Genomic DNA, 27,056 nt, shown 5'->3' with positions numbered 1-27,056 from the left:
TGTATCCTTCCTTTAAAGCATCAGAGAGCTACACTTTCTTAAAGGAAAGGGCATTACAGTGCTTAAGAGTAAACCTGCAAGCTGCTTAATGAACCAACATTTTTCCTGTTCTGTTATTAGAGATTTACAGGGGCCTTATCGACCCTGAATCTTCATATGTTGAGTATGAACAGTTTCATCCCAAGTGGAAAAAGTTTGGCCAAGTTGTAAGACTTTGCTGGGCAGCTTTAGGATAAATCTTGCCCATCTGATTAGGGAATGTTTTTAAGCATTCCTTAAATAGATAGCTGAATTGGACTATTTGGTGTGCAAAACAAGAATTGAGAAACTTCTTATATTAATATGTGACCTATCATATGGCTCCTCAGGGGAAGAGAGTCAGAAAGAACTAAGGTTGGTTTTTTTTTTTTTTATGGAAGTTGTATTACTATAGACTTGACTTCTCAAAATTGTTTATGTAGTCCCATATGCCGATAGATGCTTAGCAGTATTTAATACATTTCTGACCTGGATGCCTTTGAAAATCCTAAGAGGTAGCTATGCTGATGTTCAGCGTAGTAAAAATTATTGCAGTAAGTCTTCAGGGGCTTTGGAAAAATGCTTCTAATCAAAACCTTTGTATTAGAGACTTGAATGATATAAATCCTTGAAGGCTCATAAGTAAAAAAAAAAAATCCAAAATTTCCTTCTTGTTTTCCTAAACGAAGTGATTTTAAAAATCACCACTGATGAGAGAGAGTAAAATAAAATACATACCATACAAATTTCAACAGGACCATATTAGTGCAAGTTTTAAAAAAAAATTACAGTGGGTAGAAAAAAAAAGTTAAGTTTTTGTATTTTCCATAGGTGGTGTGAGCCACCTACAAACACATACATAAACATGTATCTTTGCCCATTCGTGTCCCTCTTTTAAAATGTCCGTTTGCTGACAATTTGAGAAAAAGTCAGCATTCTAAGAATGAATTATGTTATATTTGACATGTGAATGGTGTTCTTAACATGTTCCTCCCAGGAAAAGACGAGGTAATGAATTCTTAAAAGTTTTAAGAAACTTGTAATTCAAGCATGTAGTTGTTTATGCTAACTGGAATCATGCTATTTTTAAACTTCTCATGTTTTACCTTTCAGAAAAAGTATGGGCAAGCAGATGAAGACTGTAGGCATGGTATGCGCATTTCTTTTTCTATTACATAGTGTTATAAATTGCAGTCAGTTTTCTGAATTTTTAAAACTGATGCCCAGATTTGTTAGTTTGCTAACAATGTTTTTTTTTTCCTAGTTGAAATTTATATTAATTTTATAGTACTTTTTCTACTCTTTTTTTTTTTTTTTTTTTTTTTTTGAGATCTCACTATTTTGTGACTTGTCTTCAAGTACCAGAACTGAAATGCTTGTCTTTGGCACAGTGGTGCCATTTGACTAATAGATATTTTAGTATACAAATGTAGGATGAATTGATAGTGTTAGGAGTCTTGTGAAGATAAAGACAGTTGATCTGTCTTTTTTTTCTAGGGACATGGTGGATTTTTTTGGTTTGTATTTTGGGACTTGATTCAGAGAAAATCAAGATGACGTACTTACAGTTATTCCTATTTGTTAAAGCTTCCAAATGTGCATATGTCACATTGAGGTTGAGCCTTTCATGTTTCACTGCCTTCTTCAGTCGGGATATTTTTAAAGGAATTAACCGTCCTTGCTGATGTTCTGTTATTCAAGTGAAATGCAAGTGATTCGAAACTCACTGGGAACTCTTTGCTGAGTTTGGTAAGCATTGGATCAGAGTTTATCAGCTAGATTTGGAAAGGAAAGGTGGGTAGATCCCACCTTTCAGTTTTTAGTTCCTTAACTACTCTTGATTCTTAAAGGAAATTTCCACAAACCACAGTTTTGTTACGCAGGCTGTGTGATATACTATTCTGACATTCCTGTGCTAGCAGTGATAATCTTTAAATCATTCCTTTCTAGTTTTGTGTGGGGCATTTTTCTTTGTTGGTTTTTGTTTGTTTGGGGTTTTTTAGATGCATTTGTCTTCACTGATACTCAAGTTGTAGTCTGTGGAATTTTTGGGGCGCTGCAGCCTGCTTGTGAAGGTCCAAAAAAACATAACTAAAAAAAGTGAACATGCTTTCTGTAGGTATACATTTAAATTTTAACAAATTTTTAAAGGCTGAACATCACTTAATCAGTACCATTCGTAAAATTAGTCTGGATTTTTTTTTTTTAAAGCTGCTCCTTTTAGCTATTCATATGTGCCAAAGAGGTAGCATTCTGTCAAACCTCACAGTTGTCCTTCATGATGGCAAATAAAAGCAAAAGAGAGACCTATGGAAAGATGAGTGATGGTTAAAGCAGGTAGGAGAGAGAATGCTGTTTAATATTCTCATTGATGAGCTCTGATGGGTTTGTCATAAGGGTAGATGGGTGACTTTGATCTGTGAAACCTTTTCTTTGCGTGGGTCAGATAGCAATGTCTCAAAGAAACTGTCATGTTAACTATTTTTCTTTTCTCACTGGACGGGCATAGAAGTGGGTGGAATAGGAGTGCTGATCTCTACTTTTTCTTTTAATTAAGGAGTGAAAACAGCTTTCAAATGTATATTAGTAACAAAGAAATGGTGTTTAGTTTAATGTTAATTTCCTTAATTCATGCCAGCATGTTCTGCAAATATTCTTTCCAGTTTTAAAACTGTGGACATTTTTCAACTTACTAATGCCATATCTGTGTATGTATATAAAACTGTGTGTATATATATTTGTATGCACACACTCCCCTTAATTTTATGTATATATAAATGAACTATTTGGTTGTGGTTCCCTGCAATGTGCTGTTGTCAATTATAGTCCAGCATCTGACAGTTTAGAGTGTCTGCATTTATGATCTTGAAAGGCCTTAGTTTTAATTTTAATTTTAGAATACCCTTGGGAGGAAACAACCTTAGTATGGACTACCTGATACTCACACTTCTTTGATACTCACGATTTTTAAAAACAGAGTTTTATTCAAGCTGCTGTTCTGTCTTTTTACAAGACTTGACATGTTGCATACCTATGATGATGTTTTATTTTAACCTGAATGATAAGTACATTTTGGAATAGCTGAGGACTGTACGTTCTTTATAGTGTGCTGCTTGCGCTGTTACAAGGAATGATGGTAACTTAGACTGTTAAATGATTCCACAAATCTTTAACAAAAGATGCTAGTTAATGTGTTGTAACTTTTTGTGTGGGGCTGTGTGTTTTAGCGTGGTAATAGTGTGCACTTCATGGTATGAAATATCATAACTGGACGTCTCATCTTTGAGGTTAAAATAGTAAACTGTCAGACACATTAAAGCTATTTCTGACGCTGCTGCTTCTGATTTGGGAAGTGAGCTCTATTTTTGGAAATGTGGTCAGTATCGTCAGAGTGGTGAATTCAGACTAATCTTTGCGGCACTTTATAAACAGGATTTAGTTACCATTTCATTTTGAAGAGATGTCTGGTTGGTTTTATGTGAATGTTTTTTTGTGGGGCTGTTTTTTCTTTAGTCTTTCATGCAATTTCTGTTGAGTAAGGAGTTTTGATTTATTATTCTAAATGTAATCCTGAAGTTGTGGTGAATGTGAAATTCCTGTTAGCACTAACAGGAGCTGTTTGCATCTGCATGAGTAGCAGTATAAGCACAGATGTTGATGTTGCCTGCAATAACATTAATATATATTACAATTCCATAATTTTAAACAACTGGCCAGCCTTCTTTTCAACTCAGACACTTAGCTTACTAGTTTTTTAGTCGCTCTGGCGTTTCGTTTTCTGGACAGGTAATATGTATGATTAAGTGTTATTCCTGCTTGTCTGAAGCACGTCAGTATCGTGAAATAAATCCTTTTACTCTTGGAAGTGTCAATGGAAGTGTCTGTTTGGCTAGCGATCTGATCCAGTGCTGGAAAGCATTAGGAAAGTTTTCTGTTACATGGAGCCTGTAAGTTTCTAGACTCAAACAATCGTTCCTATATCCTGCACTTTACAGTGTAAGTGAATAAAAGCCCTTTTAAAGTAGCAGGAATTGACCACGAGGAGGTTAGCTATATTTGGAAACGACAGAGCATGCTTTTCGCGAGCATGAATGGATCTTCCTGAGCATGTTTGTGTTACTCAGAGGTAGTTGGTTGCTATTTTTTTTTTTACCCTTTCTGTGAAGAGGAGATCCTTTGTGTCTCTGTCAGATATTTGAATTTACCGTTACCATATTTAATTTTTGTCTATTTTAGCATGTAAACTTTGCAAACCTTTTTTGAGCTAATGTACAGCATTTCTTAGGTGGTGAGAGACAAGTATCATGTTAATATTAGACAAGAGCAAGTAATGCTTCCTTTACATCCAAGACTTGTCTTTCCAAGAAGCCATGGATTCAACCCAAGTTTCAGACATTATTTTCCTGTTAAAGGTGAAGAAAACCTGTGTGTAGTTTATTTAAATGTATACTGTGCTGAAGCTAATAGCTGCTGATTTGTGTTGCAGTGCTGGGAGAGGGGCTGGCCAAGGGAGATGGATCTTTCCGTGCAGTGCTCTGCTGCATGCATCTTAAAGGGAAGCTGCAAATTGTGTCTAATGTTCTTTCCAAATCACTGATGGGTGAATCACTGGTAAGTGGGTTTGCTGCTATCTACATAATTTAAAAAGCAGTTTTGTATTTCCTTTTTTGGGATGTGTTTGATAACAAACTTCTGAACACAGGTTTGACTGGCAGGTTGCAATGAAAAATGATTTGTATGGAAAAGCCAAAGATAAGTATATGGGCACGCATATGTAGTCAAGATAATCAGGGTGTTGTGTTACCAGTGTTTCAGAGTTGTTACAGTTTTGAAAAATTTTTTCATTGTTGGCTCTGAGTCCTCAGGGAGTGCAAAATAATTTGCATATTAATGTGATTGAATAGAATAATGTAAATCTCAAACTTTTACTTACTGTTTTTAAATTGCATCTGACGCCATTTTGTATGTACTTCAGGAGCTTTAGCCATTCAAGCAGAAAAATTATTGACAAGAGTTTTAAGTAACTGGCCCATGATAAATTGTAAGACAGCATGAAAAGCTTTTCAGGAAAAAAAAAACAACTCTGGATTTCAAGACAAAGATGCAGGTTTGAGTTCAAAGCTTGTCTTTTGCCCTTGATTTGTCAGAACTTGTAAAGGTGCTTTTAACTCCATACATGTAAGTAGCTGTTCTGACTGTTACGTGACTGCTCATATGGGGAAAATTAAGGACATATATAAGTCTCCAAAGGATAGTGTCCTTTTTCTTTATGAAATTCATATTAAATAGCATGCAGTTCATCACCATGAACTGCTGGTGATGCTAAATCCAGAAACATGGTCATAGCACAAACAAGAGCAGCTCTGGTCAGATGATGAGGAACGTGTAAGGGACATCAGAAACTGTTGTAGGAGAGCCTATTACCTTGAAATTGGATCATGTCTCCTATGTCTTGGTGATTAACTTAATCAGTAGGTTGTTTTTGAGAGGGAGTTTTGTTTGTCTGTCTGGTATATATCCTGAATTCTTTCCCACCTCCCTGGCCATTGGCTATTTTTACATAAAGAAAAGATTTTTTTCTTTGTTTAGCTGATGTTTTGTAATGAGAAAAATGTTTAATTGAAAAATTGCTGATGAGGTCAAAGGAAACTTGCCTTCAGAAAAAAAATTAGTAAAATAGCCAAAAGCTCCTTATCACAGGAAATGTACAGTGCCTTTATTTTAAGCTATTGTGCAAATAAAGGTGGCTTCATATATAAATCCAGAGTGTTGTCCCAAAACATAATTTGAGAGGTTTTACAAGCTTTAGGTTTTTAGACACAGTTGTTTTCAGTAGAAATATTAAAATCAGCATTATATATAATATAATATTATATTAAAATAAACTGATTTACTAACTCCTGCCAGTGTCTGAGAGGAGAAATGAAACAACGTTTTGGAATGAATTTATTGAAGAGTTGGAATCTGTCCAGCTTCCTCCCTAGTGACTTAGAGAATGTTTCTTGGTAACTTTTTAATGCTGTAATACGTTTAAGCTCAACAGGTTCAATTTGCAGCCTTTCTGCTAAAGAAGTGAAAAATCACTTTGAAAAAAACCTAAGTGTGGGAATTTTTGAGTGTGTAAGTTTTCTCCAAAGAGAGTAGTTTCTGTTGCTCAGTAGCACAGTCAAAATTTGAAGAAGTATAACAAATGTAGTAGCACATAGTTAAATTTCAGTGGCAATAGTTAAATTTCTGCAAGAGATGATTGAAATGAAAACCATAGGTCTGGATTCCTTTGGTCAAAGTTTTGCCATGTATGAGTGTGAAATTTGTTACACTTCACTATATATTTCAGATAAATTCAACTTCAACAGATTTTTACTTCAGATATACTTGAATATGCAGTTATTTTTAGTTACATGGCTAATCTTTAGTTTTTAGTGAAAACTCCAAAAATTAGATCGTCTACATCAGACCAGAAAGAGTTATGAAACTGTAGAAATTAGTGATCTGTAAAGTAGATCCTTAAGAAGAAAAGAATCCATCACGTGACAGTTTATGATATCGATTCTGTCAGAGCTGAAGTGTTTCAGTAACCATAGCATGTGACACATGTGTAGCCCTTTTCGTCAGTAGCTTACGAAGTGCTCTGTGAAGACAGTCAGAATCACTGTCCCCGTGTTACAGATGGGAAACTGAGGCATGGAGAGGTGAAGTGACTTGCCTGAGGTCACCCCGCAGGCCGGTAGCCAAGCTGAGAGTAGAGTGTAGATCTCCTGAGTCCTTGTCCATGGGGCTGTCCTGCCGCCAGAGCTACTGTGCCTGTAGAGTGCTGTTCTGGAGGACAGCAATCAATGAGTGTTGTAGCCATTAATGGCATTAGTGGCAGCTAAACTTCATAAGAATTTTTTTTTTTCCCAAGTTGTTCTATATATGCTGCTCTCTGCACTGTCCTGTATTGATACTTGCTGTAAGTCTAGTGCTGTTTTTGACCAGTTTGAAATTCCCTTTTTCACCATAATGTTTGCTCAGTATTATGTAGTATGTCGTTTAAAATTGTGCATTGTAAGTCAAACTCGTTTTTCCTCTTTGCCTTTCTCCTTGGTGTTGGCGTGGGGGAAAATGAACTTTCTTACTGTGATTTAATGCATGTGAAGGTAGGTTTGTGTTTGATGTTTTAATATTCTTTCTCTCCTCAGAACGGGATGGTAACTAAAGATCTGACACGACTGAAAACACTTCTTGCTGAAACAGAGGTAATAGCATATTATTGGGAAAATAATGAGCAATACCTGAAACAGCTGAAAGGCTTGTTTTCGTGTGTCCCAGGAGATCCAGGCTCACTATGAACATACCAGTTCAAACATTATTGTTTCCCCTGGTCTGCCAGTCTTTACCACCTACCTGTTCAGGTGCCTTTCGTTGCAATCTTGTGTGTTGTATGAGAAAAATAGAGAAAGACGCTAGTAAGTTGTTGACTTTCTTGAAGCAGGGAGTAGAAAGAATCCAAAGCATTTAGATCTGTATTATTTATTTATTTATTACTTTTTCCTCTGTTGGAAATTATTCTGAGGTAATAAACGTAACTTAAGAAATTGGTTAACAAATATAAATGCCTTCTCAATCACTTTTTTTTTTTTGTATGAGAGGTTAATCTGTCATGTCTATTGATTGAATTGCCACTTCTTCCTTGTTTTTTTTTCTTTGTATGCTTTGCCATTGATTTGGGCTTTATTTTTAATGTAGATTCAAAGCTGAAAGACATCTCAATAGAGTTGAGATGGCCTTTTAAAAACTTTGCTGCAGTCCACATTAAACAGATCAATTTGGTCTTGTTAAAATCTCTAAAATTTTCTTTTAACAATGAGTGGGCTCAGTGTTCCTGTCAGAATTCCTTTTATCAATGACTGCAGTCCAGTTTTTAGGTTAATATGAAATTCATGTTTGTGACTGGAAATGATCTTAGACCTCTGATTAATATTTTTGTATTGGTTGTTCTAAAACACATTTAACACATTTGACAGCAAAGAAGCCAAAGCAGTTGTTGATGAAATTGCTTTGTGTCCCTTTATAACTGTGGTTTTTTTTATATAACTGTAGGCAGCTGGTAAAGTACCATCAGGATATCATGTAGAAGATTTAGAAGAAGGTATGTAACTCAATTCTAAAACTACTTCATTTTGTAGTGAGAAGACCTGGATTCTGCTGAACACTCAGCGCTGTATAGTAGTCAAAAAGAAAAAAAGGGTCTTGACTGTCGTGATGAGCCCTGGGGACTGAGGTATAATTATCACATCATTGACTGAATTTGGAGGCAGAAGTTTATCTTTATTGGTCAAAGGGCTGTATCAGAGCCTGCTCCATTCTGCAAATTGCTTGAAACTTGCCTTCAAGGCCTTTGGACCTTTCTTCTAAATTAATTTGTTAGGAATTGAAAATTAATTTCTGGTGGATAATTTTACTTGCGTACAAATACACTTTGGGGTGATGTTTAGAGATACAGTTCCCTGGACAGTTACTGTCTGACTCAGAAATACTTGACAATTAGAAAAGTAACCTAAATTTTGGCTGCCCTGCAGGGTCCCGGGATGGCTGGCAGTTCCGCCCTCCACCCAGGGGAGTCACAAGCAGTGAAGAATATACGCTATGTAAAAGGTAAGGTGATTGCTTTATGTCAGCATTCTCAAAGGGATTGTAATGTTTCCTCTTCTATTTAGCTGCTGACAGACTGATTAAGAGCTCAAGAAAATGAAAGTACCTGTTAGAGAGGGGTTGATTCGTTCACAGCTTTTTGTAAGGATCAGTTTATCCAGAAGTACTTCAGTTTATAGCTAGCTCCATTTTCACGAAAGAGTTGTTTGAGGGTGACAGGTCAGCCTCTGTCTTTTTCCTCTACTACCTTTTCTAATTTGTATAATGATGGAGATGTGAAGAGTTCCCACAGACAACAGTGTTAGCAAACCGAGGCACAGTGCAGTGTGCTTTGACAGCAGATAGGGTGCATGCCTTCAGATAAATGGACTTTGTTGATAGATGGCCTTTGTCTTAGGATAAAAATAGTTTGTAGAATTTCCCTCCAGATCTCATTATTTCCATTTTGCATAAGCTCAAATACACAGAGGTGAGTTACCTTGCTGAAGGTAATACAATGGCTTGTATTGGAGTTTCTCCTCCTATCTTTTTCAGTCTACTACTCAATATTGCCTGTAGTTTCTGTTGTTAATCATAATTACTTACGTAAAACTGTATTAATATACATGGGGAGGAACCAACATTAGCACTTGATTCTGCCATATATGTAGCGAATACAAATAAATTATTTTAAAAACATGAGCAGGAATCTGACTTACTTTTAAAATGACATGATGGAATTGCTGAACTTGGGCTACTTTTGGTATGGTTTTCTAGAGAGGCTAAATCTTGGCAACTCATGTTGACTTTTGTTATACCTAGTGCATATTCAGCAATTTTAAAAAAGCAGATATTTACCGTTTTTAGCTCGTGATGATTTTCTGTTGAGTAACATCTATACCATGTTTCCAACCATTGCTCTGAAAAATTTTTCCACGGAAGCTATAATTAGCTTTATGCACGCTGTTAATGCTTACAGTGAGAAGGATGTGCCTTACTCAGCAAATCCATACAAACAGTTTCATTCTGACCATGAATTAAAGATTTTAGTTCCTTGTGAGGAGGCTCTTACAGGTACTGCATACATATTTTTGAACCTGTTTATTTTGCCTGTGTGCTGTAAAGCTGTAGGAGTACAGCGTATTTATTCTAGATAATGAAGCTATGGAATTGCAGGAGGTATTAAATAAGAAAATAAAAATGAGAAAAAAAGTGTCTGTTAAAAATACGAACAGTGAGAACTTGGAAAACTTGCATAATGGTGACAAATTTTATAGTAATATCCTTTCCTATTAAGTAATGGAAAGGAAAACCACTTCATTTTAAATCTACTGTTTAGCTATAAGAGCAGGTCAACAATTTTTTATGCTTGCATGCCGTTTACTTTGGGCACTGAAAATCATAATTGTACTTTAGCATTCTAATGCAATGGTGAATTGGAAAATTTACAACAGAAATACTGAAACTGACTGCCAAGAGAAGTGTTTTAATTTAAAATATGTTAAGGAACATAGCTTGAGAATGCCTTTAGTAACTTAGTGATACATATAATGCCTATTTTATTTACAATTTGGGCACTCAAACCTTTAAATGCTTAAACTTTTCTTAAGGGAAAAGCGTATGCTAAATCAAATTATAATCTCCCATACCAGTGTGGCCTAGATAGCCAGGTACTTTTGCTGCAAGGTTTTCATGTTATAGTCAGGTGTTACTTGTTTTTGTCACGTAGGTCAAAATTGACATTCTAATTCATGTTACATTACATAATACATTTCCTGTGGAAAGGTTAATCGGTCACTGATCCCCTTCTGCTGTCTTCATCAATGATGCGGGGTCCTGACTTGCTGTATTAATTTAGTCTTGGTGCATCTTTACTTTTTTACAGTAACTGCTCACTGTAGGAAGAGATTTTTAATTTAAGTATATACACAGATATCCACGAGAACTTAAAATACAGTTATGTTTACAGAGTTTCTGTAAACTTAATATCCTGACAGTAGATCAGCCTGCCTGGCTTTATTTATAATAACTGTGATGCTTGCATTAACTCTTTGTAGTCTCCTTACACAAAACAAACAAACCAGCCAGCCTTCTGTCCTGATGTTTATTCTGTATATCCAATACTTTCTTAATACCTTCAGAACGTATCCCCCTCCCATTTTATTCTTTGTTTTGTCATCTATTTTTTTAAGTGCTTCAGTTTTTAAGAATGATGAAGGTGCAGCTACTGCCTTATGTTTTATAGTTTTAATACAAAGCTTGATCATAAAAATAGTTTCCAAGTTACACAGGCATTTGCCTACACTTGTAGTAAAATCTGAGTACTAGAATGCTTAAATTGTATACAGGTGTTTGGAATATCATTAATTTTGATGCATCAGCACATGCCATTAAATGGAAAATGTACTTCTTTAACGAATCCTTAACCTTTGCAAAAATAGATCATTTTAAACTGATACACCCTTTACAAAGAAGAGGATTAAACCTTTTCCTTGAGAGACTATTTCTGTGCAGGTGTATTTGGTAGAAAGGACCATGTGATGTCACTGTTGCTCCAGGAAAAACTGCTGAATGAGTCTTTTAGCAGCTGACAACGTAACTATTGGAGGAAATTATGCGATATCTTCCCTTTGGCCCTGATTAACAGTGTTTTATTCATATTAATACAGTGTCTAGTCGTTTCAGGGATGGTCTGTGATCTCATTGTGTTAATTGGTGTGCAAACACTTGATTCATTGTTCTTTGAAGCTGGAAATTTCTTCTTGTGTCCCCCTGTGTTTCAAAGAAATTCGATACACTTTTCTGGACTTTGCAGTAAGAGAGACTGCTGCCTTTCTCACAAAATGCTGTTTATATGTATATATTTCCAAATTAGTTCACATGGACTAAACTGCCTTTAGTTCTGTGTGAGAGACTTAAAGAATATCCTTCTGGCTTTCAAAGTAAAATTTTGATACATTTCCTTTTTAAATTGGAGACCGAAAAGTTCAAGGCATAATCGTTTTTCCTATTTTATGTAGATTTTTAGAGCAAGGGATCTGCAGGTACGGTGCACAGTGTACTTCAGCACATTCCCAGGAAGAGCTAACAGAATGGCAAAAACGATATGCTTCCCGCTTGATCAGATTAAAACAGCAGAAGGAAAACAAACAATGTTCGGGCAGTTATATGGAAACCTTGATTGAGAAATGGATGAATTCGTTATCTCCTGAGAAAGTGGTAAGGAAAATATACTACTTCCCTATGTGCTCATATTTAAAACTAACAGATGAGCCTGTTTTTGGCCCTTACTATCAGAGCTGGTCGAATCACTCCTTGCCAAGAAATTGTCCAACCAATTTGCTCCCTTTCCTATGCTACCCTAAGTCTTCTTGCAAAGATACTGGAGACTTAGGCTGATTTCTGACAGCGTACTCATTCTCTTTTCAGAAATTCAGTAGAGTTTGTGAGTTACAGCTTGTGGGTTAATCATAGCTTGTTCATTTTGCATATTTACTATTCCCAGTGCAGGATGGGTCAGCCAAGTCTCGTGGTATTGTTCCTGTTCCTTGACTAGATGGCAGAACTTTTTCAGCTGGAGAACAATAAATGACGAAGCTTTCACAACTCAGTGGAGAACACTCATGTTTGTGCATGGCTCCTTTTCTTTGCCTGCAGCTGCAGGCACTTGTATGAAGAACAGCCAATCCCCCAAATATTAAAAAAAGTTTGAATACTGAAGGGGTATGGTTATGATCAAACTTAGCAGCTGTTTGGAATTCCAAATAATGTTTTTGCGGCATTCGACCAGCTCTACTTACCACTGACCCTAAGGAGTTTTCGGTCCATCTATTGTTGATTAAAATCTGGGAAGAGTGGACTTTCTGCAAAATGCATTAATGAGTAGGAAACCTGATTCTAGTTTCCTGGTGTGCCTAGTAGTCTCACTGACGTCAGTGAGATCTGGGGTCTTCCGGAAATGCAGGCTTTGGGCCTCATTGTATCAGGTTCTTCTTTCCAAATGAAATAATGTTCTCTTTTAAACATTTACCATTAAGTTGGTTTTTGAAAACAAAATCTTGTGGTTAATTGTTCTTAAATGGTTATATTCTCTGCTTACACAGTATGATCTAGTAGATTTGGCTTGCTTGTCTCTCTGAATTAGCACGCATTTTCTTTAAATTCAATGCAGGACTTGCATCAGTCCTGCACAATCGAGGAAACCATTCTTTCCACTTTCTGTTAAAAAATGCTATCTTTTCTTGAATATTTTTATTTTGATGCTGTCTGTAGAAATGTAATGTTGTCTTCTTTTTCTTTTAATCTAGCTTAGTGAATGTGTAGAAGGAGTGAGAGTAGAACATAATCCTGAGCTATCAGTAACTGTCACCACCAAAAAATCTCATCAGACATGGACATTTGCTCTCACTTGTAAGGTAGGACTACTTATCTTTTGAAAGTGAGTCCGTAATAACTGGAATGCAGCCCATAACCTTTTGTGATTAAGAATTCAATTGCATACTTCTTAAAATAGAGAAACTTCCTGGCACCATCCCTTCTCTCTCTTTCCCAGCAGCTCTGGCAATTGTGTATGGACTGCTCAGATTTCTGGAAAGCAGGCAGGACTTGTACCTGCACTGAGAAATTGAGAGTTCTTATAAGCTCTCATTATCTGATTGCAAATTAAGATACTGCTGAAATAATTTAAGTTTTCCAACATACTGTCATTTCAACCTTTGCATTTTTTTTATAGCCTGCAAGAATGCTGTATCGAGTGGCATTGCTTTATGATGCCCATCGCCCACATTTTAGTATCGTTGCAATATCTGCTGGAGACAGCACTACCCAGGTATCCCAAGAAGTTCCAGAAAACTGTCAGGAGTGGATAGGAGGAAAGATGGTCCAGAACGGAATAGATCATTATATATACAAAGTCAGTATAGCCTTTAACACAGAAATCTTTGGAACTTTTCGCCAAACTGTTGTGTTTGATTTTGGATTAGAACCAGTCCTCATGCAACGAGTAATGATTGATGCTGCTTCAACTGAAGGTAATGTATTATTATTATTTTTTTTTTAATAGTGGGTAACTTTGCCATGTCTTTGCTTTTCAAATTTCTGGACAGGACAGCATCTGTATTAACAGCTAGTGAACGTCTTCTATGGTATATGTTATGTTAATTAGATACATGAATATAAATTTTGGACAAAAGCTTCAGAGGGTCTAAATAAGGCAGATAACTGGAATCTGGCTTTTACTCTGTGTTGGAATATGGCTCCTAAATCTTGTCAAAATGCGTTTCTAGTTTGGTATGTGAACGAAGGCAGTACTGGAAGTTGAAGTGTGTTTATGTTTTTATAATTGTTCTTGTATTGATGAAAATGTTAAACACATAGAAAAAGGTCAGCAGATAGAGGAAGTGTTTCTGTATAAGAATACACCTGGTAACTCATTCATTAATTACAGCAGACTACTGGAGAAGTGGTGTTGTTTTTTTTTTTTTTTTTTCCTCTTGCAATATCTGATTATGGTTGTCAAAGGCAAGAGGAAAGTATACGCTTGTAACTTAGTGAATTCCTGTTGACGTGAATTTTGAAAATGTAAAGAAAGTGTGACTATATTTTTGTGTCTGTTCCAGTAAAAAAAAAAAAGCAAACAAAAAACCAACCACCAACAACTACATGTTACTGTGAGGCTTGTATTCGTATGTTTGTGAAATGGATCTGTGCCTCTCTGTTCAAGCACCAGAAATATATCAACAAATCGACAGATGTTCAAAGAGGTGCAAAAAAGAAGGAAGGACTTTGATTTATGGTAGAAAATTAAGAGAGCTAAATATAGGTCACTGTTTCACCTGGCAGCATGCAAGGGAGTGGGATAGAGTATGGTGATTTTTTAGTGAAAATTTGAGAGATACAAACACCAAAGAAACAGAATTGCAGCACTGGGATGTAAGCAGGAAGAAGAAGACAAATGAAAAAGAAGGAAAAAAGATGAAAGCAAGAAAACGGCAGTGTTTATTCCTGGCCTTTGTTTTCATGTAACGGGTTAACATTTGCAACATTAACAAGAAACTGTAAACAGCAAATACCAAAGATCATGAGCTGATCTTTCCAGCTGACCCAAGTACTTGTAGCCAAGAGCAGGAAGACTGTACAAGTTGTAATGTCTCTTGAAGCAGAGAATATTGCATTGCGAACAAGAAACTGCTTGGAAGCAAGGCTGTGGTCTTTTCAGGAGCTATTATATGATCTCCCTGTAACAATGTGGGTAATCACAGCTGACAGGCTTCCTAGGGCATTGAGTTTGTGGAGAACAGGTGTCCTTTTGTTGTAAACTCTTCAAGATCAAGAAAACTAAGCCATAACTTATTTGCAAAGTCAGAGTTATTGTCAAACCAATCTATGGTCTGGGTCCTTGTTTGCTTAAACTGACTACTGACCAAAGCAATACAGGGAACAGCCAATTCCAGTCCACGTGGTGGTGATGGATGAAGTTGAGATTGCACTCTCTAGTTCTTGATAGTTCCTTTTCAGATGTCTGTGGGATACTGAAGTCTGCGAGCAGATTGGTACTAATATTTATGTCAAATGAAAAGAGTGCTAGGTGCTTTATAGATAAATGTAAGGACAAAGTCCTGGGCTTTTTGCTAGGGTGATCTAAGAAGCGTGTAAGCGGGCGAGTGAAAGCGGTAACTATGTTCCATGTGGGTCCAATTCCATTGTTTCTTTTAGTTTTGGTGTATAGGGGTTGAGATATCATGGAAGTGCGTTTCAGACAGAAAGCTGCCCGAGGTCTCTATGTTTGCATGTAATTCAGGGTGCTGTCTGGGTACCTAGGCAGGAAAGAAACGTCAACATTAAAATATTTTAATGGAGGAGCCTGTATTATGCATTTTGAAATCTTTATTTGCTATGGAAAAAGAGAACTAAGAGAAGTTTTCTGTGCGCTGAGAATGTACAAAATGCTCTTTAAGAGAGGATCACTGTATGTGCAATCTGTGCCAGAAACTGTTTATGTCAGGCTATGGAAGCCTCTCTAGTGCTGGGAATTAAATGCCTGTCTTTCTAGCAAACAAGGCCTCAATCCCAGCGTAATTGCTGAGCTTTTATGATCTGAGGTATGGTTATTACCAGAGAAAGCTTCATTTATGTTGAGATGATTTTGAACACAGAAACCACACAAACTTTTTCTTGCCATACAGCTGTAGCTACCAGTATGGTTCAGGTTGGAGGCAGATGCTTCACTGTGGCTTCTTAGCGAGCACATACTTACCAGATTAGCTGGTAAGATGGGCTACGTTCCTGTAGTCATTGTCAAGCTGAACTGAGATTTCTTTTGCTAAAAAGCTGTTTTCCTTCTGTTTAGAATAAAGACACTCAAGATTATGTTAAGTATTTCATTTGAATTTCAAAATGTCTTTTTTGCACATTTTTTCAGCGTTGGTGTATATCCTAGATACCTATCTTAAATCTTACTCAGAGATAATACATTAAGATACCATAGCTTCACTTTAAATGCCAAATATTTTCAGCTCTGCAATTTCACTGCAATTCTGTTAACTGATGCACTGTTGTCATAATGTTTTTGTGGTGTTACTGGATATTTTTTAGGTGGCTATAGGCAGTGCTTGGTCTTCTCTTTCTCATTTAAGCTATGTGCTCACTGAAATTAGGGTATACTGAAAAATTATTTTCCTTTAAATTTTCTAACTTAATGTAATGTTAGCTTACATTTCCAAAGTTTTGTCTAGTAAACTAATTTTAGCTATATAATGTAACTGTCTGCAGAATTACAAGTATTATGGTACTGTAGAAATTTTTTTTTTAAGGCTTTTACAATGGTGGAAATGTAATGATTTCTTACCAGGTAGCTTATCAATTTGTTTTTATTATCTTCTAAATTTTATATTATACATTGTAAGGTCCTTCACTACTTTATATTTTTGAAATGAGATGATGTTGCAGTTAGGCTTTGAAAGTATATTGCGACGCCAAGTCCTTCAAAGTTGCTTGCAATTTTAAAAATAAAAGTGTTTTCCTTATTTGTCTGTATTCATTCTATTTGCTATCTTTAGATCACTTTATTTTCTGATACTGTTTGAGAGCTTACTTGCTCTCTATGTCCACTTGAAAAGTAGGGATGGTAGTTACAAGCAGTGAACTTAAAGCTATTGTAGGCAGAGGAGATTCTTGCCTGCATTTAGTTTGTTATCTCTATTGGGATTATTTATTGTAGGGCGTTTGGGGTTTTTGTTTTTTGTTTTCTTTTAATAAAAACCAAACACATAGAGACTGCACTTACTTCCTTTCCCTGTTATGTATCTACATCCAGATCTTGAATACCTGATGCATGCACGGCAACAGCTACTAACCACAGCTAAGCGTTGGGATTCTACTTCTAAGACTATTGTAGAATTTGAGCCTAATGAAACTACTGAGTTGGAGAAGAGCCTTCTTACCAGATACCAAATCCCTCTGTCTGCTGACCAGCTATTTACACAATCTGTCCTGGACAAATCATTGACCAAGACCAACTATCAGTCGCGGCTACACGACCTCCTTTATATAGAGGAAATAGCACAGTATAAGGAAGTTAGCAAGTAAGTGATACCTTTATGAAAATACTTCTTAGATATTTCTTGCTGTCATATTAAAATGAGGATGGCAACTTTTTTCATTAAACCTATGTGATTGTTTAAGATACTAAGTCTTCCTGTTTCTTGGAAATGAAGTTGAATATGGGTCTGGAAATAATAACTTTTGAAAAAGCTCACTAGCACTTAACGAGCGTAATTTACTGAGATGCATTTAAAACAAATTGTATGTATCAGTCTGCTTATGGCTGGAGGCACTAAACAGCTACTGTACTATGTTTTGTTAATGTCTGGGTAATAATTATTTTTGTTTATAATTTTTGGTGCTCTGTACGATAAGATATTAATAATAGAAGTCATATTTTTGTTCCTTGGTGAAACTAGGTTATAGCAAAGTAACAGATGAAATCTTTGAATAAATGGCCTCAAGGGAGTGTACAATAATTTTTTACAATTTTTCTTTAAGGAAAAGAATGAATTGTGGGTGGATCAGACTCTGATCTTATGATAACGTGGCAGCTGACTTGATTATATTTATTCTCTAAATAAGCTGAAAACCAGCTTCTGAATAAAAGTTTCTAATAAAAGGCGTATAGTATACGTTTTTGTTTGTTTTGTTATATAATATCTTTAGGTATTATGTACATATTACCCGACTGGATTAGTTGCATGAACAAATAGAGAGGTAGGAAAAAGATATGAGCTTCCCATATACAGACTCTCATGGGGCCTTTTTTTCTGTAGTTTGTGGTTAAAAATTTTGCTTGCGCTCAGGTAGTACAGAGTTTTGAAGTGTTACACTATTCAGAATGGAAAGTCAAAAAGGAATAACTTGTCTTCAGCCTAATTTGATAGCAAATTTAGTTCTAATTACTTAAGTTCCAAACCAGAAGTGACTTTTTAAGATGACCCACTCCTGGAGGTATAGAGTCTCAGCTGAATCACCCCTCTAGAATTTAGGAAGAAAATATGAGTAGTTATATTTCTCATGCTTTTAAAGCAGAAAAAAATGGTTCCTTTTTTATATCTCGGATGAAGAGCAGTGTATTTGAACTATTTTTCTTCATATCTTTCACCACTGCTGTGCTCTGCTCTTGAGCTGGAATCTAACGTACAGAGGAATCATGCCTGAACACTGTTCTCAGCGTACAGAAATGTTCTCCATCATACCTATTTTTAATCAGGTTGATTTTTCTAACACTTTTTAAAACAAAAGTGTATTTAAAGTAAACAGTATGAAATAGTATATAAAAGTAAACTATTTTTATGGAGTGAGTTTTCATATTGAGAATTATACTCTCATGTCTCATAGGAAGCCAAAGAGCAGCATGCCGGTAGAAATGAAAGAAAAATAAGTGTATTCTGTGTGTAATGCTTCCCCTTTGGACAATTTAGTGCAGTGATAAGTTATTGATCTTCTTTTTCTATCTAGCAGATTAATAAAAGTAAGTTTTAATAATGTTCTTGAAGTCTTCTGTTTTGATAGTGCTGATGACAGACATATTCTTTTGATCTTGTAGCTGACCCACTTTATTGCAACAAGGCTTAAACTAGCACACTTTCCTGATCCTCTGCGGCTAAGATCACACACTTGGTATTCTCTAGTGAAGTTGCAAGCCTAGAAATGGGGCTAGAAATACAAATGCAAGTGGGTTGTAATACCTCTGAAGTGATGCTGTGAGTGAAAATGTTGATGAGCTTCTACTCTCTAACGGGTTTGTGTATCGTGCAAGTAGTAGGGTTGTCAACATGGCCTCTTATGACAAGACTGGAATAACACGAGTGTCTGCAGTTCAGATTGGAGTGAATTGTTGGATTTTGAGAGTGCTGATAATTTCTCACTTTCTAGGAAAACACTGTTTCAGACTTTACATGAGATCACCTGAGTGGAACTACTGAAAATATTGGATGAAGGTTGCGGTGGCTTTAAAAGTCTTGAACTCAGTTATAAGGGAGGTCATTCCGGATAGTTTCAGTGAGATTTACTTTTAGATCATGTTTATTCTAATATTTCAAAAGACATTTATAAAAATTACTCCATGTGAGTAATGACATTACAAAATAGCATAATGAAGGAGCCGCTGGTGTCTAATTTCCGAATGCAAACATACAGTATAAGAAAAAGCAGAACAATGTTCTGATCTAGATATAGTTTGATTTTGGAAAGTTTATTGATAAGTTTAAAATTCTTCCTTTCTCTCTTGCACGTTCAAAAGAAAAGCAGCATATAATCATTAGAATGGCTGGCGCTTACTGTGTGTTTTCTTGTATGAACATTAAAGGGGGTCTGTCTGCTGCCAGAATTACAGAGCAGGTTTATCCTCAATGCTGTGAAAACTCAAATTACTGGCTGTGATGGAAAATAAGTTTGCTTTTGCTATTACTGTATCTCACATTTACCACTACATAGGTAGGTGTCACACTACACACCCTGCCAAAATTCTGCATGTATAAATAGAGGAGGAAACGTGCTAAATGTAATTTTAAGAAAGTGTTATACTTGATTTTTTTTCAGAATGGGTTTATATGCTTTTAGGAATTTATTGTTTGCGTTGGTAGTGGATGGAGTAATGATTTATGAAGTCATTCTTTAATTTATAAATATGAATAACAGGCTTTTTTAAAGCTAGTTTCATTAACACTGCAATTAGACTGGGATTTTGCAGTGCTTAGGAGGAAATGTGGGTTTTTGTTTGTGGATTTGTATAAGCCTGACTGAAAATCTTATTCTGTATAAACCTCCAAAGTAAGAGTGAGGAATGGATGAAAGAAGCAACTTGTGATGTTTTAAAATCTAATCCTTAGAGGATTTTGTAGTTTAACCGTTTGCCAGAAGGTGTCGTCTTACTCAATGGAAATTGCTTGATAATCTCTGAATTGTAGATTCCTTTCAGCACAGCAGTTTAGTCGTTTATGAAGATGGTAACTTGTGCCTTGTCTCAGAATGGCAGCAATACAGTTTTCCAGCATTTTTTTAAAAATTCAGATTTGAGAATGAGCTGATGCATATTCAGTAGCATAGGAATTCAACTTTAGGAAAGTTTTAACAAAATGAATATACAAGAGCAAGCGATTGTGTCTTAGTAATAGTGCCAAGCTCTTGGTTCCTGTGTTGTCTTATATAGTATTTTAACAATCATCCGAACGTGATCCGAGCAGTTTTAGATGTTGCTAACTTGCTAGCTCCTTTGGAATACTGCCACACTTGCATAGAAGAAAGCTTGGTTTTGGTTTTGGTTTGGGTTTTCCTAGCACGCATGGAAGCTGGCAGGATTACACTGAATTCCGGTGGGCTCCCTGAAGCGTGTGCCTTTGAGTGGTTGCTTTAGCTGGTGCTTGTGCAGCAGCCTTTGTGGTTACTGATGAGTCAAATAAACCCGTGTTCGGTAAGAAGACTTCTCTTGCTTTTTGAGAGTGGCGCGGTGTGAAAGGATCTGACTGAGCGCCTGCATTATGTACAGAGGCAACTGCTCCCACAAGGGGGCAAACTGGCAATTTTTGTGCAACTCTCGTCGTTTGCCAGATATGAAAAAAACGTATTTGGTAGGTTTGGTAGATGATTAATTACCAAGCAAGCGAGAATATTGGATTTTACTGTTACTGGCTTCTGATTATTGACACTACAGGGCTTAAATGATAAATTATGAATTTATTAGGTTAGAATAGAAATTAGAAGAAGAATAACAGATCAAGTAAAAGCAGTATGAGTATGGAAAGTATTCTAAGAAAATGTGTTTGTTCCCAAGAGATTTTATTTCATTTGTGAAAACTTCTGATTTTTACTGTTTTTCTGTAATTTGTTGCAAATTCAGGAAAAAGTTGATGAGCAGGGAACTGAATATTGACAGTGTGTTTCCCTGTTTGTTCTTTTTAAAACCAGATTGAAGCAATCTTTTTAAAAAATCTCAAACACTCTAGGAAGAGATTACTGTATATTGGTGAGAGGTCAATGAAGTGTGCTAGTAAGTCACTTTAATGTGTTGTGCACGTGACTTCTGGAAAGCAGTAACTACAGAGAATGAATTTGTTACGTCTCTGACCACAGGAGGAACTTGCTGCTAATAGGAATTCTGTGGATAGATGGGTTTTATGGCTGAGCCTGTGATGCCATTCCCTCACTTCAAATAAAATTATCTCATTTTAATGCCTACATTCTGGTTTTTTGGAGACATTTTAATCAATACCTCTGAATTATAAGTATAATACCATTTACCTTTTAAGATGTAGATTACAGTCTCTGGTGTGCAGCCTCAGAGACGCATGAAATAAATAGGAATCTTACTCTGTTCTTTGCCGGCATGTCTCTCCTTGAATACCGGACAAAAGCTTGCAAACTATTTAAATAGAAATTTCTGCTGCTTTGGGACATGCACAGAAACTCTCATCCTAAACTTATTTTGATCTCAGAAAATCTAGTATTTGATTCTCTCTGGAGAGTTTCTGGTTTTTTTTTTTTAGCGTCATAGATGTTAGTTCTTTTGAATGTATGTTTTGTAGGCCGTAATCAAAAGGAAAATGTGTAAACATTCGACAGCTACATACTCAGGAAGGGCCAGTTTGGCTATACTTGTTTATGTTTAAAAGTTATACGTCCAGAATGTAGGGCAGTGAATCTTCAGTCGGAATGCATGAAATGTCTGAATCTGAAAGCATTTTTCTGCACTGACTTGATGCTTTCTTACTTAGGTTCAACATAAAAGTGCAATTGCAGATTGTAGCAAGTTTCATGCTCACTGGTGTTTCTGGAGGTGCAAAGTATGCCCAAAATGGACAACTTTTTGGCCGCTTTAAGCTCACTGAAACGCTTTCGGAAGACACTTTGGCTGGACGGCTGGTGATGACCAAAGTCAATGCTGTTTATTTATTGCCTGTCACTAAAGAGAAGTCAGCGCAGACCCAAGGAACCAAAGAGAAGGTTTATGAAGCAGCTATTGAGGAGAAAACAAAGGATTATATCTTCTTGAGGGTATCCAGGGAATGCTGCGAAGAACTTAATCTTCGGGCAGATTGTGAAATGCAGGTAAGTCTGAGTGGAATTAGTTTCGATGTGTTGGCATTGTGTCTGGTTTGCACACAAAATAATTGCTTGAAGATATGAAAAGGAATTTTATTATTTAGCATCAAACAGAGAAAGCAGAGCATGAATGAGAATTTCAGATACGTGAAATCTTTTTATAGATAAGTATACATGTTAATATGTGTATGTTGTATGTATATATGAGTTTTACTATTTGGAAAATAAATGAATATTTTAGAACTGTTACAGAGTAAAAATATGTTTTAATGAACTTAATTTCTGGCAAAGTTGTTCTGAGATGATTAGGCATTGCTTGCACATTTTTGCTGGTATCTCTCATAGCTTTGAGTGTGACTTGTAAGTTGTCTTGGACATTGTTTTTACGTCTCTGGCTCAAAAACAAAGCATTCTCTCTATGGACTTGTAAAGGAAAACTTTGTCTTATTTTTGTTTTCCTGCAGGTAGGTGTTTGTGGGTAGTTCATGGGCCTTTTTCCACCGGACATATCCACCCTCTCCCCTCTCATTCTAACACCACTGAATATATTGCCTACTCCTGCTTCCTGGACTTTTCTTCAGCTCATTCTCTCTGATTTGACTTCCATCATTCTGTCCATCGTAGCTATTCTCACCAGAGGCCTCAGGAACCTTTTCTTAGTGAAGTCAAAGGAGGGAGTTTTATATTCCTGTGTTTTTTTTCCTCAAAAAAGCCAAACTAAACCAAAACAAAAAAACCAACCAAACAAAACCTCTGGTGGTCCTGAGCCGGCTAGAACTTGGTCTTTGATAACTTCCCTCTTGGACTCTGTATTTTATATATTCTCATTCTTTTTGTATCTTCTCATTCTTTTTGCTTGTGTCATTGTGGATTCCCCTATTTGTTCCTAGGCCTGAGGTGAGATTAATTTTGAATAAGGTCTGCTGAGGTTATGGATGGGCCTCCTGCTGCTTTCTGTGCCTGTGTGAGAACAAAAGGAATATTGTCCTTCAGTGGAAAAGTCTTCAACTTAAAATACTTCCATGATGAAGATGTTGAGAGTTGGTAGATGAAGGCATGAGGAAGGTCAAGAAATACTTTTGTTATATATATCCTGTGTTTCAGCAAGATAATAGTTGCCTCTGTGGCTCTCGTGCTGCTGAGACTTATATCCAAGACAGATATTTATGTATATTGGAGGCATTCAGTCACAAAATGGGGAGTTATAACACTTTTGCTAGAGAAAATTTTGTTGGCAGTAAGATCAGGCTTTTGTTTACTTTGTAGTTAAACATGAAATGGTTCAGGATACATTTTTTTAAAAATACATTGTCGTTTGCAAACGAGATGCATTAGATGTAAATCCACGTGAAGGAAGCCAAAGCTGTAGTTCAGTTAAATACTTAAACTCCTCCCTCATCCCCAGTGTGTGTCTGCTGCAGACCTTATGATTGATCTTGTTACCAGACAGAAATAACCTCAAATTAAAGGCACTGGAATTGCTTGAAATGGATGCACTTTCACCAAAGGATTATCTCCTCACATTCATTTTGTTTTGGGGAAACATATGCAAGAATCCTAATGTCTTAATTTAACATGGATAATTGGCCTGGGAAGACTTACGTTGTTCTGGGTTCTTGGTTTTGTGTTTGTGTTCTTAAAACAATAATTAAACTTACTAATTGATTCTATCAGAAACTCCACTGGAATGCAAAATGAGCTGGGGCTTCAGTAACTGGCTTATTTTTCTTTGAGTGTCTTATAAAAACTTTGCCTGAGGCAGCAAAGCTATTCTGCGTTAGAAATTGTGTCCTAAAGTTATTTGTAAAATCATTTGCTACTTCCTGTGTATATCACTGAACTGGTGGTCAAATCCTTAAAGTGTTACCTACATTTTAATGAATTCTAATTGTGAGGAAATTTTTTTTCTGAATAAGTATTGACTGAAAATTTGGAAAGTCATCCTCTTTTATTAAAGATCCTGTAAATGTTGCTGTTGTCTTCAGTGTGGTTCATATTCCTTATGTGATTCTTAAACATTTTAAAAATTGCTTTTATTTCGGTGGGGTTTGGATGTTAGGTGGTTTGCTTCCTTTCCTCTTCTAATAATGCGTCTTGGAAACTTCCTGATCACTTGTTTGCTTGTTGTCCTGGCTTAACTGTAATAAATACACAATTCTGCTTTTATCAAGCGCACCGCTCATGGAGTGAGCTGCTGCTTTCAACCCCCTTGGCTGCTGCTCTTTTTGGTGACCAAACTAACATGCGACTGTTTTATTTTTGGAGTGATTACTCTGTTCTGTGTCCTCTTCTGTGAAACTGGCAGTGGATTAACTTCCTTTCCCACTGTTTTCTTATTGTGGAATATATACTAAAGCAGGTTACATGCCTCTCCTTCGCAGATGGCCTCATTCAGTACTCTGCAACAGCAAATATAACTATTTGATTCAATCCAAACGGGATTAAAAATAAAACAAATCACAAGCTGTTAAACAAAATGGTGAATGCAGGTAGATAATACGAGGTATTTAATGCCCGGCACCTTGCTTGGCTTCCCAGAAGGGGCTGTGACAGTGTTGCTCAGATGAGCATCACAGTTTTTCTGCATTGAAGTTGTCATCGTTATGTTGGGTGGTCTTTTGTTAGCCTTGCATCTGTCTGAACAAAGATGTTTTTCCTGTATAGATCAAACTGTGAGGTTGGTACCATTACCGTTTGTGTGAAGTCTTTCCCAGACACCTGCAGGGCGTTGCTGGGCAGATGTTGCTGGTCACTGGATAGGACGGGTAGGACAGAGCTGTGGACGGAAGCTCAGGGTCCCTCTTGGGCGGGATGAGCTGGCACTGTCGTTCTTTACAAGTGCGAGACCACAATGCTTTTGAAGAGCAGGGTATTTACTAGGGTAGTAGATAGACATAAACTACGTGGAAAAAAAAATTCTTAAACTTTCATGTGTCCTATTTAAAAAAAATATTGCAACGGTTACAATCACTTCAGTGAACTCCATACTAATGTGCGGATTTGTTACTGCCCTTTTCTTCAGAGTTATGGTTACATATCTTGCTGTAAAATGTGATAGTCAAGCTGAATATTTAATATCTTCAAATCTGCCAGAGACTGAAAGTTAATGGCTACATTCTGCACAGGCAAGCATTGTTTGTTTACAGCAAAGATAGTGTTGATTTTAAATGCTACATCATAATACGAACAGTGTAACATTTAAATACTAGAAAAATGTTCTGCAATTCTTTTTGAAGGAGATGGTCTTCAAGTAGTAAACATTTCTGTTGCACAAGAGAGTTTTTACAGGCGTGATCTGGTAGGAAGTGACTTTGTGGGCAGATGAAGGAACGTCACGTCCAACAAGCAGTTAAATCTAGAAGGCTAAATTATTCCTCCATAGGAGGAATTTTTCTCCATAGGAGAAGGCTCGTGAGAGAAGTTTATGTGGCTTTGAATGAGGCACGTCATGTTTAGAGAAGTGATTGTCTGCTTTTCTAGCTATTTTTTTTCCCCCAAGTTTGGTGTCTTATTTTGATAACCACGGGGATCTTTAATAAGACAAATTGTTTTTTCTTTATAATATATAAGGAAACTTTTTTAGTTGACAAGGACTTTTAAAAGTTTTTATGTAAGTTGTCAGAAAAGATAATTACAAAAATATTGTCTAGTGTTGCTTTGTGTTTTTTGGACTTTCTGGTTGGTAGCAATAATTATCATGGGATTAAAGTGTGATTAATTAATACCGGACTGATTAATAGAGAATCAGTGAATGCTAGAGGAAAAGATTAGTAGATCTGAGACCGAATTTTTGCTTTGGGTGTGGGGGTACATTCAGAATGACTGCATCACCTCTGTGGCGTTTCTCTGCGTAAACGGGGGCTGCTTTTCCAGACAGGTTGCAGTAATTTGACTGGCTGTTTGTCAGCATGCTCACAGTTCATTGTAAATCTTGGGTACTTATTTACTCGTATTTAATCACAAATCCTCATTAGAGTTGTAGCACAGTAATTACATAAATATTTAGTAATAGATAGCAGTGGTTTGAAAAAAAACCTGAAAATGTATGTCAGTCACTTGAAGTTCTTCAGCAGCTTTGGGTGTTTCTATGCTGTTTTATATTAGCACAGGTCTGTGTCCGATTTTGTGTAAAGGCTTCTGTGTTAATTGTTAACATGTGGTTCTTTGGCGTGGTGCTCTGATCAGATTCATTTGTTTTTTGAGAGATTAATAATTACAAATTTAAATAAGTGTAAATGATAATCTGAGCAAACTGTTTTATTTCCTCAAGAGCTGCCTTTATCCAGTATTCAAACTGAGACTTTATTTCTCTCTTTGCTCTTTTAATATATGTATGTATAAACTAATTTTTCTAATCCATTGTTCAATTCTGAATTAAATCAGGGATGCTAACATGCTCTGCGTGTTGTTTCTGGCTTTGTACCAGAATGTTGTTGGCATTATCTTTTATTTATTAGCGTTAAAACATAAGTCATTGAAAGAACAACAAAAAAAAGAGTGTATTGATGAGCAGCTAATTGTTAAAAATTAACTTCTGGAGAGTTCTATTAATTGAACATAAATGACAAATTACATTATTCCAGAATACTTGACTAGAAATAAATAATGCTTGGGGTTTATCTCTGATGGTCACACATCTGATATGTATCATCTGTTGATCTGTAAAAATTTCTCGTCTGTCACTATTTCAAGGTTGTTCTTACAATAAGGAATGGAAGCTTATATTTTAAAAAACAATGTTTTAGAGTAATATTTTCCAGGAGTGTTTTTTGTATTCCAAAAATAATTTCAAGAACTTTTTTTTTTTTTTCTGAAAGTATTGTGGAATCTAATCT

General features: G+C 36.2%; 1 protein-coding gene across 5 annotated transcripts in view; it reads left to right on the top strand.

Moving 5' to 3' along the window:
* HELZ (helicase with zinc finger) overlaps nt 1-27,056 on the top strand; it is a 90,216-nt gene that overhangs the window by 17,909 nt on the left and 45,251 nt on the right. For 4 of the 5 annotated variants that reach the window (XM_086762167.1, XM_086762166.1, XM_086762165.1 and 1 more), the window contains 10 exons: nt 1,132-1,168; nt 4,505-4,629; nt 7,200-7,256; nt 8,101-8,149; nt 8,580-8,655; nt 11,652-11,850; nt 12,939-13,046; nt 13,364-13,661; nt 16,946-17,213; nt 21,894-22,227. In XM_086762167.1, coding sequence (XP_086618293.1) covers nt 1,132-1,168; nt 4,505-4,629; nt 7,200-7,256; nt 8,101-8,149; nt 8,580-8,655; nt 11,652-11,850; nt 12,939-13,046; nt 13,364-13,661; nt 16,946-17,213; nt 21,894-22,227 — 1,551 coding nt within the window. The remainder of the gene's footprint in view (nt 1-1,131; nt 1,169-4,504; nt 4,630-7,199; nt 7,257-8,100; nt 8,150-8,579; nt 8,656-11,651; nt 11,851-12,938; nt 13,047-13,363; nt 13,662-16,945; nt 17,214-21,893; nt 22,228-27,056) is intronic. The other variant, XM_086762168.1, reaches the window with a different exon arrangement.

The sequence above is a fragment of the Chlamydotis macqueenii genome, chromosome 18 (genome assembly GCF_036417535.1).
Source record: "Chlamydotis macqueenii isolate bChlMac1 chromosome 18, bChlMac1.mat, whole genome shotgun sequence".
Taxonomy (NCBI): domain Eukaryota; kingdom Metazoa; phylum Chordata; class Aves; order Otidiformes; family Otididae; genus Chlamydotis; species Chlamydotis macqueenii.
This window is presented reverse-complemented; position numbering and strand designations above follow the sequence as displayed.